This window comes from Quercus robur, chromosome 11 (genome assembly GCF_932294415.1).
Source record: "Quercus robur chromosome 11, dhQueRobu3.1, whole genome shotgun sequence".
Classification (NCBI taxonomy): Eukaryota; Viridiplantae; Streptophyta; class Magnoliopsida; order Fagales; family Fagaceae; genus Quercus; species Quercus robur.
This window is the reverse complement of record NC_065544.1, coordinates 47,887,627-47,901,729: the sequence shown is the minus strand read 5'-3', so window position 1 is coordinate 47,901,729 and position 14,103 is coordinate 47,887,627. Positions and strand designations below refer to the sequence as shown.

General features: G+C 32.7%; 4 protein-coding genes across 5 annotated transcripts in view; 1 reads left to right on the top strand and 3 right to left on the bottom strand.

Annotated features, from left to right (window-relative positions):
* Window positions 1–1,650, top strand: part of LOC126706894 (pentatricopeptide repeat-containing protein MRL1, chloroplastic) — a 79,038-nt gene extending 77,388 nt beyond the window's left edge. For both annotated transcript variants that reach the window (XM_050406468.1, XM_050406469.1), the window contains exon 19: window positions 857–1,650. In XM_050406468.1, coding sequence (XP_050262425.1) covers window positions 857–1,091 — 235 coding nt within the window. In that variant the 3' untranslated portion in view covers window positions 1,092–1,650. The remainder of the gene's footprint in view (window positions 1–856) is intronic.
* A 394-nt stretch (window positions 1,651–2,044) lies between these two features.
* On the bottom strand, window positions 2,045–2,690 carry LOC126706904 (auxin-responsive protein SAUR23-like). The gene has a single exon (XM_050406484.1). It carries the CDS (start codon window positions 2,505–2,507, stop codon window positions 2,214–2,216), a length of 294 nt encoding a protein of 97 aa, XP_050262441.1. The 5' UTR covers window positions 2,508–2,690; the 3' UTR covers window positions 2,045–2,213.
* A 3,686-nt stretch (window positions 2,691–6,376) lies between these two features.
* On the bottom strand, window positions 6,377–6,938 carry LOC126706905 (auxin-responsive protein SAUR15-like). The gene has a single exon (XM_050406485.1). The coding sequence runs from the start codon at window positions 6,797–6,799 to the stop codon at window positions 6,512–6,514; it is 288 nt and encodes a 95-aa protein (XP_050262442.1). The 5' UTR covers window positions 6,800–6,938; the 3' UTR covers window positions 6,377–6,511.
* Window positions 6,939–11,351: 4,413 nt separating this feature from the next.
* LOC126706903 (auxin-induced protein 15A-like) lies at window positions 11,352–11,943 on the bottom strand. Its single transcript, XM_050406483.1, has one exon. The coding sequence runs from the start codon at window positions 11,872–11,874 to the stop codon at window positions 11,569–11,571; it is 306 nt and encodes a 101-aa protein (XP_050262440.1). The 5' UTR covers window positions 11,875–11,943; the 3' UTR covers window positions 11,352–11,568.
* Window positions 11,944–14,103: the final 2,160 nt, after the last annotated feature.

Sequence of the window (14,103 nt, the reverse complement as noted above, 5' to 3'; positions counted from 1 at the left end):
TTTCTCGGTATATTTGCACCCCACACTGCCACCGAAACTTCTTTCCTGTTTCTTCCCCTTGAGCTCTCACACATTATTTCTTCATGGTGCAATGCGAAAGCTAAAGGATAAGCACTATGCACTGTGAAGCGGCCATTGTTTCCAAAAGCCCTCATTCTTTTATCTATTCCATGTGAACAAGGTAATGGTACGGATAGGATTAAATACGCCACCTCTAGAAAGAATCTATTAAATACTCCTGCATCTTCATTCAAAACACTAATGTGTGAATATAAGCAAAAGTGTGAATATATACATATTTCTTCTTCTGAACCTACCTGCCATATGGAGCCACTCTCAAGCACCATTCTGGAAGCAAGTAAGCTCTGCCAAATGTATGAGCGTCCACCCGTTTGCGCCACTTCCATAAAGGTTGTTAATGGATAGTATTTTGCCTTCCAAAATTCTTGCAACAAGTAAATCAGTATTGGTAGATAACCTCCATCCCTTTTTAGACAACATTGCTTGGTTAGCATATGTCCCTAAGCCCCAACCCTCCATTCTTCTTTGATTGAAACCTTAATTTGCTTGGACATGTGGTGAAAATAATAGTTTCTTCTCTCTATAGGCCTATGTGCTTGCTAATGCTTTTAATGCTGTCTTTTTGTATACTTTCTGCATACTGGGTATGGGTTGCATTCAAATTGGTACTTTTTGAATATACTGTATTACTTTAAACAACCACCTAAAGGCAAGCGAAACGGGAGCAGCCCCCTCCTCTCCACCCCGCCCCCAAAAAAATATTGTATTTGTGGTACCTGCTATTAGATCCATTATGTGCCTAGATTGAATTATCTTTGTATTATTACCATTACAGGGTTAGCCAGGCAATCACAGCATTACTGAGAAGACTTGGGATACAGTACCAAGGGAATGAATCGTATGGAAAAATTAGAATCAATGGGCTAACCTTGAGAAGATGGTTTCAGCCAAAGCTGGATTCTCCTTTCAGTGGGAAACCAGGAGATTGGAGTTCATCCCAATCACGACTGGGGAAAGAAATTATCCATCAGCAGCGCGATATTCGAACTGGAAATTTCTCTTCGGATTAAGGTGTCAATATATATTGATTCCTGCCAGGAGAGCTTCACAGTATCTTAGGAAATTTTCCTAGCAGAAGCTGATGTTATCAACAGTTTTTCCACTTAACTGTCCTAAGCATAACTTGCCACTCCATTCTTTGAAGCTTGACACTTGTTAATAGATGTTGTAAGCACCTTCTATATATTTTGAGGAGGAATGATATGAGCTGAGGAAAATAAAGTGAATGTAGGCTTTGACTTCAACGTCAATTCATGCAAAGCGAAGGGTGATGGAGCATTGTACGAGCTTGTTTGTCCATTTTTGAAATGTGTTAAGAGTTATAATAAGGTCACGGTCTTGAATTTCAAGACCAATTCATGTAAAGAGGGGCAGGTATGGAGCACTGTCAGCATGTTTTTCCATTTTGTGATGTATAATTACAAGGTTACATACTACCTCATTACACTTGACTGCAGCTTCATGGCTGGCCTCTTTAATAGGCATTATGAGGGTTAATAAATGTTAAGAGCTGTTACATTATAATGTTAATAGTTTTATAAAGCAAATGTAATATGTCTACAACTCTTATTGGCTGTTTGGCACTGCTCTCTCTCTCTCTCTCTCTCTCTCAACTTTGTTTTGGGATACAATTTGGAATATGCAAATTTTCGTTAGGTACTGTTGACATTTCCGAGGAACTTGGCTGCAAAATTTCTCAAATAGATAATATCCACCTACCTTCATGATCCAGTCATGGGCCGTACTAATCAGGGAGCTAAAAGGGAAAAAATAAATCACAAATCATACCAAAAGGGACAAAAAATGGTGATAATTGTAACTGTTTATCCCTAAATTTTAATGATATGCATGGTTAGTTTAAGAACCGCTTCTCTTGGCTTCTCATTTCCTTGAAGTTGGGACTGCAATTCAATGCAAGTCCATCTCAATAAAGCTTGAGAAACTGATGGTGAGAGGAGGTATATAAGATTTGAAATGAGAGAATTTTTATTTCTAAATGATTTTGTGGAAGAGCAATTCTCTCTTGCCCACTCATTTACATGTTGAAAAGTATCATATATTGGGTTTACCACTACTCTAGTCTACTACAAAAGATTATCAAAATTTTGGAGGATTGCTCCATGTTCTTCTTTTCATGAGGCATGCAATTGAGAAGTGAGATTGATGAAGGCGTCCTCTTTGCATGGAATTGTTAGACCACCCATTGGATGATTGAATCCAAACTCTTCCTCAGCTCGTTTAAGCAGGTCTTGGAATGAAGGATGGTTCAAGTATGATATGGGAACCACAAACCGCTTTCTTTGGATTTCTCCCACATAAACTGCAATGTGGCCTTTCGGAACATCAGACTGATTTCTTGTGTGGATGGAGTGAAGTTTGAGAAGTTGCTTGGCATTGGCAATCATGGATAGCATACGGACCCCCATGACTAATACACAATTGGTGTGAGAGAAATAGTGAGTGTATGTATCTAGATGAGATTTGATTGATATAGAGAGAACTAGCTAGTATTAGAAGCTGTAGCACTTGTGTAAGTTTGTGACTGAGAACTTTGGAGTTTGAGGGCTTTCTTGGTGTTGGTATTTATAGAGTTATCAAGAGCAAAAGTGATATCACTTTCCAGCGTGGTCAAGTGGGAGTGATGTCAGGAGATTGGCTGTTGGGTATGCCCAGAGGGCCTACCTTTGATAAGGCTCACATGGCTCTGCTCAGTTAGCGCCAACTCTCTCTCTCATATCATATTATTTATCAGTTTATCCATCAAATTATGGTGTAGCAGACCCACTTGGAAGCTGGAGTTCATGGGCCAATCATAAACCCAGTCTGGTGTCACCATTTTTCCTAGCTTTTAAATGCTTCAAAACCGATGGCCGTACATTGGAAAGCAAAGAGCAACACACCCATGTGATTACTTTTTTTGTCCAGCATCACATCGTGATCACATGCTATTCATGCGGCATATTGGAAGAAAGAAGGTATAGTACGGCCAAATGTGCAACAATAAGTCTAAGAACTTAGTAATACTTTTTTATGGCTCTTCATAATAAAATAGTGAACTCAAATAAAAAATAATATTACATTATGTCAACTATTGTAAAAATATATAAATGAAAAAAAAATTTGCATCATTATTAAGAGTGTGTTTGTTTGGAGGTAAAATAAGGTAGATAGAAAATTTTGGAAAGAAAATAGGAAAGATAATAGGTGCTTGTTGTTTGGTTAGAGAGAAAATGAATAACTAATGTAACCATTGCTCATTACAACTTAAGATAGATCAGTAAATGCATCTCACACATATCTTGTTTTAGCTCCAAATTAGTCCACTACCACACACTGTTTTCTAAAATAAATAAAAAAGGGGTACCGCCTGGAACAACTTCTGTACGTTTGTTTGGTGTAGTATGGATTTGAACCATTTAGTTATAAACCAAACCATTCACAGGATAAGTGTTAAGCAATACTCGTTGGTAGGACTATGACTTAGGAGACGAGTACCGCCAATGATGTGTGGCCTAATCGTTGTGTAATGTGTGGACTACCAAAATGGATGAGCATATGCTTTGTGCACATATATTGGACTTTCAACCTTCAGCAACTAACAAGGATATGGTCTAGTTACAGATAATCTTACTGCCTTCCGATTTTTAGGACCTATATCACCAGTGCTGACAAAGATAGATTTGAATAATGAATATACCTGCAGAATGTGTGAGCTTCAGTCATACGATCAACAATGACGGCCTTGTCTTCTTTTATCAAATCGATGCTATCTTCTTATCCCATCAATGAATAAATAATTTTTATTATTATTTATAAATAATTGTTGGTATATTTTTGTTATGGGAACACATATTCCAAGTTTTTCCAACTTGATAGTACCATAGCAATCAACTCGAGATTTTGGGGATAGTTTTGAGTTCAGAATTCATATTAGTAGATCCAGAAATGTTGAGGTCAATTTTTCTTTTCTATATAACAAATTTTATTATTATTGAAGTGGTTGATTATTAGTGGTTGATATAATTCGCATTCATAAAAAAGTGTGTACTGTAATAGATAAAGGAGTCAATCTCGTACTTGAGGCTGTACTGGTTTGGCCAATGAAACGATATATTTCAGTATCGGTAAATTCTGGTGTACCGTTTTGAGTTTATTGTTATTTTATATATATATATATATATATATGTATATATAATAAAAATAAAAATTTACCATAAAACATTACCTCAGTTCAGAACAAATTATTCATGATTTTAGTTTTTAGCGTCAACTAAAAGAAAAAATATATATAAAAAACAAAAAGCTTAATAATATAAGTAAGTTACCATTCTACTCTTACAAAAATTTGAAAATTACAAAACTAAAAAAAAAAAAAAAAAAAATCTTTCTTTTGTACAGGCCGATATGCCCAAAATCGACTAGTATGGCCAGTATACGGCCAATACAATCGGTATTTAAACCAGTACAAAATAACTATGTTTTGGTACAAGTGCACGTACCAAAACGGTAAATATTGGTTGTACTGGCTGGTATGGTACCGACTATCTTCGTAATAGGTCATGCATTTGGCTACACGTTGTGTTCTTATTTAGACAAGAAAGAGAAATATGATCTTCTTTGGAGAGTATTTGTCACTTTGTCAGTGGAGGATGCGAGCCAGTCCTGTAGCGCCAGACTAATGTATATTATATTATTATCTATGACATCTTGAATATTATTATCCCCCGCGGCAGACTCTTGTAGTGGTTGGACCAATAAGCAATAAATAGTGTTTATCCAAAAAAAAACCAATAAATAGTAAATACATTTTTAGGTGAAAATATAAGGTTGAGATATAAGATGATGAATATATAGAAAATAAATTTAGTGATGTAGGGTGAGAAAAAAAAAATTCTTTTTATGAAAATAATTACATTTTAAAAAATTTAGAAGCATATCAAAGTTTGGTACATATATCCAACATATAGATTCAACGATAAATAAATTAATAAAAGTCGATAAATATATTTAGAGAAATGGATTTTTGGACATTCGGGGGTTGATGAACATAGAATGTTGTGCGGGGGAAGTTAATTCCATGGAAAGTTGATGCCATATGTGCCCCCTTTGGAACAAAAGCCCTTGCTTGTCCAATAGGCAATTTGTGTTTCAATCGTGTACTTAGCTTTAACAATTTACAATCAATTCAAAACACTTTAGGTTTTTTTTTTTATTTTTTATTTTTTATTTTTTTTTTTTTTTTGTCTTACAGCAAATGAGGATGGAAGGATTCGAAACCAAGTTCTCACCAAAATGAGAAATTGAGAATCAAGTGATAACACTTGAGAGAATTGTATTCATTGCAATTTTTGTAAAACACTTAGCTTTATTGATGTAAAGTTCAAACCTAATATACAATATTATATTAATTGAAATAATATGGTGTTAGATAAGCTTTACTTGATGATGCGGTTTTAATCAATCAATGGTCCAATTTTGCCAATAAAAAATGCAAAATGGGGATAAAAACATTAGAGATCCATCCAAGATTGGCCAATAAGGGACCCTGTGATACTTAAGTCAATACATGAGCTTTCAGGGTTAATTGCTCATACCTCTTTATCATAGCCCCCCTCTATCCCACTTGATTTGCCTCCCCTATTTCGGTATTTATTCACTAATATTGGGGTTGGTATCATATATCTTGGCAAAAATAAGTGGATGTGAATGCACTTCCATATAGAGAAAGGATTGACTTAATTGATTGAAACTAGTAGACGCCTCAATTGAATTGCTACATCACCATGCCGACATATCTTGTCATAACACATCATCATTTTTCTCATTATTATTGAATTTAAGCACAATATCCCTTTTTATGAAAGACGGAGTTTTGTAACTTAGTTTTAAAGACGGTCAGTGTATGATTTTGGAGTCAGACGGTGACTATTAAACTAGTGTGATCTAAGATTTCCATGCAGGCAGAGAAGCATGACTTTTGGCCCGAGCAGACATAGCAGGACCAGTTGCAGTGGCTCACTAAACGGTTTCTTTCAAAGAAATTAAATGTGGTACAAGCCCAAAACAACGACTGCCAAGACTTCAACAAAAGGTGTCAAATCACTTTGAAAACAAAAGATAAGAAAAACAAAATCATGTTGTGCTGAGCAGTAGTACAGAGAGTATGCATATGGGAAATGGGAAAAATCATATTTTAGGTGATAAGGGTGTGATGATTATTATATGCATGTAATGTTCTCATGCTTGTATCCACCAATAATTGTGAAGACAGACCATTCTTGCTCTTATTATCATATTTACAGAACTTTGGAACAAGGACTTTCGCATTTGCTACTTGTAGATCCTTCACTCATTAATTACATACCTATATATCTAACAAATCTTTAAAAGAAAATGAAAAAATTAGTACAATTGAAGAAATTAAATCACATTAGCTCCTCGAGCTATTTAAACGAGAAGTGAGATTAATAAAATCCTCTTCAGCACATGGAATTGTAAGACCTCCCATTTGATGATCGAAACCAAACTCTTCTGCTGCCTCACTCAACATCTCTTGGAACAAAGGATGCTTCAAATAAGAGATTGGAACCACAAAACGTTTCTTATTCTTCTCTTCCTCTCCTACATATATCGCGAAATGGCCTTTCGGAACATTAAAAGACCTCCTATGAATAATTTGCTTGGCATGAAGAACTATCTGTGGTAGATGAATACCCATTTTCTCTCACACTATAACAAAGACAAATTCAAGATTGCAAAGCTTTTTTTTCTTTTCCTTGAATATGATACTCTACTTAGATTTTTGTTGAAAGACTAATTGTTATTGTGGCATTTATAGGAGAGAGATATGGTAGATACAGATACTTGATTGCAAGCATGTGAGGGTTTTATCAACATGTACGTTGTCCTTGCATGATAGAATTTAGGATTGGGATGCTATCAAAATCATAGACCCAACTTGGTACTTAAGGTCCCCCCCATGATATGATACAAAATATAGCTAATTTGCCCACCGTTTTCCACATAGAAAACGGCCTCTCTTCTCTAATGGAACATGTACTTGACGTCAGTGGCTCATGATAGTTGTTCTAGATCCAAGAATTCTTCCATGTTACTCTTCTCTCTAATTCAATATGCACATTTTTTTTTCCTTGATAATTCACTTGTTTGGAAACGTGAATTGAATAACAAACGTTACCGATAAAAACATAAAAAAAAATATCGGTTAAGTTATAAATTTTTTGAATTGTGAACATTTTTTTTAATATGTAATCAGTAATTAGTAATCACTAAATATATAAATAAACTATACTGGTGTTTCTATATCGACGCTATAGGTATATAGACCCTATAACACTATGAAGGTAATTTTTTTTTTTAATAAAATTTTGTTGAAGTTTGAATTTTTTTTCCCCACACATTTAAAAGGTTACAATTTCCTTCTTTGGAAAGTTCAAAATGAATCAATTTTGTCCCTTTGTTTATTTATAGTTAAAGAATGCTTATAAGATAGCTTAAGGAATAATCTAATGACAGATAGAATTGGAGAATATATATCTATCAAACTTTTTTAGAAACAAAAAGTATGATATTTTTTAATATGTAAGCAAAACTCAAACTTGAATTGAATTTTATGAATGGAAAGTGTATTTCAATCTTTTTTTTTCCTACCCAACATATATTATGTTTCAATCTATGTTTTGTAACTAACTAACGTGCACATTTTTATTTTCTTATTCCCTACTATGAGAAAATTGGGTTGCTTTGCTCAACTGTCAAGGCATGTGAGTGTCAGTGTGTGTGAAATTAGATTTAGTACTCCTATAAATCAAAAAGGGCAGAGATTGAGTTAGTCTATCCAACTGTTACTAAATGTGCCTATGACATTATTGCCCAGATATACGGCAAATTATGTAACTACAAAATTCTTCTGAAAATTGTAGTGTGACGCAAACCAGTCTCTAAAAATCAATAGTTACTTAACAACACACTATCCTTTGCTTTAAAGAATTATCTAGTCCTGGCCAAACAAATATTTATAGGTTTCTTTTTATGATGCCAAGAGTCTGGTAAGTTGTAACTGACCTTAACAACACACTATCCTTTGCTTTAAAGAATTATCTAGTCATGGCCAAACAAAATTTATAGGTTTCTTTTTTCTTTTTCTTTATTTATTTATTTTATGATGCCAAGAGTCTGGTAAGTTGTAACTAACCTTTATTAAGAAGAAAACTATGATTTAAATTCCATTCACCCCTTTCCCTCTCCCTTGTGTTTGTGTTTGTTTCTCAAAAAAAAAGGGGGGGGGGGGAATTGTCCCACATTGCTTAAGAGAGTGTGTTGTGTGTAGTATAACTTGCCCCACTCTCCCTTAAATGTTACCATGGCTTTTGAGTGGAGTTGTGGTGTGCATTTGTGTTAGAACCACTTTTCCTCTCCCTTGTGTAAAATAAAATCCATTCATTCACTACAAAAGTCTTGTAACATAATTAAGATTGAGATGTCCACAGTTTAAATTCATCTCCTCTAACTTCAAATTATAAAAAATTAAAAATCTCGTTCATTCACTTATTATTAAAATTTTATTATATATTGTTTCCACCATTTGTGTGAAAAAAAAGAGCTCAAAACCAGTATCTAGTATCAACACCTTGAATCCTTGGCATGAGAAACAAACCAGCAAATCAAAATAAAGACATTATTTTCCTAATCTATGGACAATTTTAACTATCTATATTAGAATTAATTGTACTTTTAAGGTTAATGGTCACCAAGTGAAATCCTTGGTATTGTTGCATTAGAATTTAGAAGGAGATACACTACTTATTTATGATATATTTAGAGAATTCGTATTTGTTCAAAATTTTCTATATATTTTAGTATAAGAATTTACTTTTTTATTTTATTTTATGCAACTAATTTTCAAAACAACTGGGCTACATCAAATTATCTATTTAACATTAGCTACTTTTTCTATTTTATACAACTACTTTATAAAACAGCCCACATCAAATGATCTATTTTATACTACTTTTTCTATTTTACACCACCACTTTTTTAAAACATCATATATCAAATTATCTATTTTATGCTACATTTTATTAAAATATTATTTATGTGTTTGGAGAGATGAGGTAGAGAAAGAAGAGAGAGTTAGGGGAAGAGAGAGCATATCTAAGGTGAGAGAAAAAATAATAAAATATAAAATACAAAAGAATGATAACTATGTAAATATACATGATTATTGTAGTAACAATGACTATTTATATAATTTTAAATTAATTGATGTGGGTAACTTCTGAGCTTAATAAATCTGTAAATTTGACACATTTTTTATTATTATTCAGGTACTGGTGTGAATGCCCTAAAGTTCTCAAACTGGATTGTTTGGTTCCTCTGTTAGCAGCATTTTTGTTTGGACTTTGGAGGACATGAGTATTGCTTTCTAGCTGTTTTAATAACTGGGTTGTGAGTCAATGTGGTAAACATTCTCAATTAGCCCACTAACTTTGCTCAACGAGCTGGTTGTTGTCATTTTTTTTGGGCCCAGTCTAATCTCCCCTTTTGCGTTGTGGACTGGCGAGACAAATGGGCTTGCCCCAACATTCCAAAATATTATTTGCTTTAGAATGACATCATAAAAACCAAAACCAACAACAAATGAATGGTACAGGCCCTACAAATGTATGTTCCATCAAAGAATAAAAGCTCTTTTTACCCCTTGTAAATATCATGCTATACATAGGCCTCAAATATTTCATATATATATTTGAATATTTTTTTATTTATTAATATTTTTTATAATTTGAATAATTAAATCTTATTGCCAATATATATATATATATATATATTGAATTTTAAATAATATGAAACAATAAATACTTTTTTGGGCTAAGTAAATGAATAAAGGAATATATTAAACATAATCTCTATTTTACTTGAAAGCAGAGCACAACTAAAAATTGAAGAAAAAATATATACTAAATATATTTTTTTTGAGGGAATATACTAAATATATTAAATGCTTATTTACTTGATTTTTATATCATCTTATAAGATTATATTAAGATAATATATGTTACTAAATTAAATGAGTTACTTGATTTTTATATCATCTTATAAGATTATATTAAGATAATATATGTTACTAAATTAAATGAGTTAGGTTCAGGTTACACCTAATGTAACTCTAAGCAATGTTACACCACCCAATAATTTATTATCAAATTTATATTTTAAGAATCTCACCGTTGAATTACATGTTTTATATGTGCTTAACATGGGTGCCAATTTTCATGCGTGCCAATTTTCATGCTAATCGGATGTTATTTACCTTATAATTCATAAACTCATCTTTTATGAATTATTTTAAACTATAAAAACTTGAATTTAGACAATTAATTGATAACATGGCTATTAATCTTTGATCACTGTGAAATTTTGCAAGCATAGAGAGTATATGAATATAATGTAATCCAACAATAGATTTGTCAAAATTCGCATCTAATAATAAGTTATTAAGTGGTGTAATATCGCTTAAATTTACACACCAAATATAACTTGAACCCAATTCAAATTAAATTATAATAAATAAAATAACTTAACATATATAACCGTTCTTTTAGTTCCCATTTTTCCGTTCAAATTGTTAATATATATATATATATATATATATATTGAGAAACAAATTGTTAATATACTTGTAAGTACATCTATTTACCCTTTTTCTGTTTTTTTTTTTTTTTTTTTTTTTTTTTTTTTTTTTTGAGATTAAAAAAAAAAAAAAAAAAAAAAATCTTGTATCGTATGAAACACTTATGGCTTCCGTCTTACATATATTCCATCCCGTATAGACCTATGATTTTAGATAAATTCATCAACAAAAAGAAAAAAAGAAAAAATAGATTTTAGATAATGATTGTGATAGTACTTTAATTTTGAAGCTAATGATTTTGACTAAAGCAAGGTGGTTATTATATATTATTTTTCAATGTATCTTGTAAGGATGCTAACGATTGAGTTTTTAACTATAACCTACATTTTAAACTTTTTTCTTTCTTTTTTTTGAGAATCTTTTAAACATTTTTTTTTTTTTTTTTTTTTTTTGAGAATGTGAATCTTTTAAACTTGTTATTAATAAATACTAATTTGACATTGGGATTGAAGTTATTTTAATGCATTGCTTATGTATTTTAATGAATCATTTCAATGATTCATCGAATATATTGCTACTTGAATAAACATCGGAGTTCTAGTTTAAAACACAAACATACTCTCAAAGTTACCTTAGAAGTTCTGTTCAACAGATAGAAATTTAATAATGAACAATATATTTACAATTACAAGAAACCATAAGAATGGCATTGACAATAGCCCACAATACAAAACCACAGAGACTGCAAGGCTTGTCTCAATTTTTGTTGTTTTGACAAAATAGACCAATGGGGTCAGAGAGAATTTTTATCAGGCTATATAGCCATTGTTTATTTATGAACAATTTAGAGCTGAAGTTAAAGTAATGAAGTATTCTTCACTGCATGGAATTGTGAGACCGCCCATAGGATGATCAAATCCAAATTCTTCCTCAGCTCTGTTTAGCAAGTCTTGGAATAAAGGGTGGTTCAAGTAAGATATTGGAATCACAAACCTTTTCTTGTGTGTTTCTCCGACATAAACTGCAAAGTGGCCTTTTGGTACATCAATACTAGTAGCAGAAACCATTCCCATTCTTGCTGAAAGAGTTCTCTGAAGCTTTTGTTTAGCATGAGCTATTCCCATCAATCTGATACCCATCTTTAGAATTGAAAAAAGGGGTAAAAGGTGCAACTTGCAAGGTTGGTTTGGATGATAGAAGAGCTTTGGTTAAGGACTATGAGTTGAAATGGCATCTTTAGGTCCTGAAGTTATATAGGCATAGGTCAAACCTTAAACAGTACAAAAAGTGAGCTTTAGAATGGAGAATGTTGAGAGACATGTCAGGTGAAGTTATTGTTGAATGTGCACATGGTTTGCCTTGTCTCTTGCAAGACATCATACCCTACCATTTTAAGAGGAAAAGTAAAGAAAAAGGTGCAACTAGTGAAATTTGATATGGGTTTATCCACTTAGTTTTGAATTGATAAAGCACTGGCTTATTGATGCTAGACATTTTTTTGGCATCAAGTATCCTTCTTGATCAGAGAGGATCTTAAGATACATTTTGGTTGTTCAAATAAGCATTGAATTTAGTCTTGTGTTTTTCAGTGACTTTTTTTGGTGCCATGGTGCGATCCAGCCAACCAACCTTGGTGGGTCAGTCTGATGACTTGAGATCCCCAACAATTATCCAAAACAAGATCTCATGGTGTAAGATGTCTGATTTATAATAATCATGACTAACTTGATAGAGTTGGACTAACCAATTTGTTTCATAAGCTTCAAGAAGCTTATATGTCCTTTTGAAAAAAAGCAAATTCAAAAACAGAAGAACAAAATAGGAACTATTAAGATTTTTTTTTCTTCATTTTAAGACATGACAGTGACAGTAAAAATTTCTGATCATGATTCTTGTAGTTGCTATAAGGTTCTATAACTATTGAAGTATAAAGTAATAAATTGAATAGCTTTAAATTTGTGGGGGAAATAAACAGTTTTCAGAGATTCCAAACTCATTAATTCATATTATATATATTCACTTTAGTTAAGGTATTATGCATGTTGTGCAATTGTCCAATGGCTTGCTTGAGGTTTAGTATATTACTAGATCTCTCTAATTAACCGTATATAGTAACATTGGTAGGTTTCATGAAAGCATTAGGGAATTCCTTCACAATGGGGATGCCTTTCAATTTAAAATATTCCTTTATTGTATCCAACACATTTATAAGACATACTTGGCATCCTATTTGTAACAACTTGTTAGGACATATGTGTTTCACTTATTAGGAACATATGTCACTACTTTATGTAATTGGCTTATTCTTTGACAAAACGCACTTTACTTGTATTTGGATAGATTTAAGATGTTTTTAAATACTTCAAGAAACCATGTTTCAAAATCAAATGTTGAAGCCTTCAAGTCTGTCCAAGAAAACAAGCTAATAGTGCAGATTCATTAAAGCTCGACAGCTGGCTTGACAGCTACATCTATCGAGCTTAAGAAAGCTGTTCAAAGCCTGGTGTGCTCAACACCTACTCGATAGTTGCTCGACATCTTCTATCTATCAAGATCTAAGAATTTCAGAATTCTAATATGATTTTCTTGGGATCCATGAATATGTCTTTAGGCTTTCTTTTCTCCTAACCCTAGACATATAAAAAGATTGTTTTAAGGGCTGTCAAACAGTTCACAAGTTGCACAAGCATTGAGCAAACTCTGTTCAAGCAAATTGTGACCGGAGAAGAAGTTCTTGCCCTAGTTCATCTCTTTCTCTTGAAGAAATTGCTGTGTATGTGCACCGTAGGATTTTGTGACCAAGCATCTTCTTGATCTTCATCGTATGGATGAAATGAAGAATTTTGCAACCATCAACCTTCTTAGTTGGTGATTGAAGTCGCGTATTGGGATCTGCGCAATTGGTTAGTCACGTACTTGGGAGTCGTGTATCAGAAAAGAGAACTGTCATTATAAAACAAGTCCAATTGGGTATTGGGGTAAGGGTTCAACTATAAGTTAGTAAGGTATTTGGAATTCCTTTACTTGTAACCACTTGTTGTGATAATAGTGGAGTTTCGGGAGTGGTGACCTAAAAATCATCCAATGGGATTTTTGCCGTTAGATTTTCCCCATTCGTAAACAAATCACAGTGTTATTTATTTTCCGCTGTATAATTAGTTTATTAGTGATTTGTTTGTGCTACCACACGTTTGCATGATAAATTGATTAATTAATAACTTGACTAATTAATTAATTAATTTCTATCACAAGGGGTCATTCAGTTTGTGGCCTATCACAACTAATTAGCTCAAATAGTCTATATCACTCAAGATAAAGAATGCACTCTCAAGCAAATGAATCGAAATTCAGGTTCCCTTGGAAGTCCA

Coding starts and splice junctions, on each gene's coding strand:
- LOC126706904 (XM_050406484.1), bottom strand. CDS start 2,507: ATGGGGGTCCGTATGCTATCCATGATTGCCAATGCCAAGCAACTTCTC.
- LOC126706905 (XM_050406485.1), bottom strand. CDS start 6,799: ATGGGTATTCATCTACCACAGATAGTTCTTCATGCCAAGCAAATTATT.
- LOC126706903 (XM_050406483.1), bottom strand. CDS start 11,874: ATGGGTATCAGATTGATGGGAATAGCTCATGCTAAACAAAAGCTTCAG.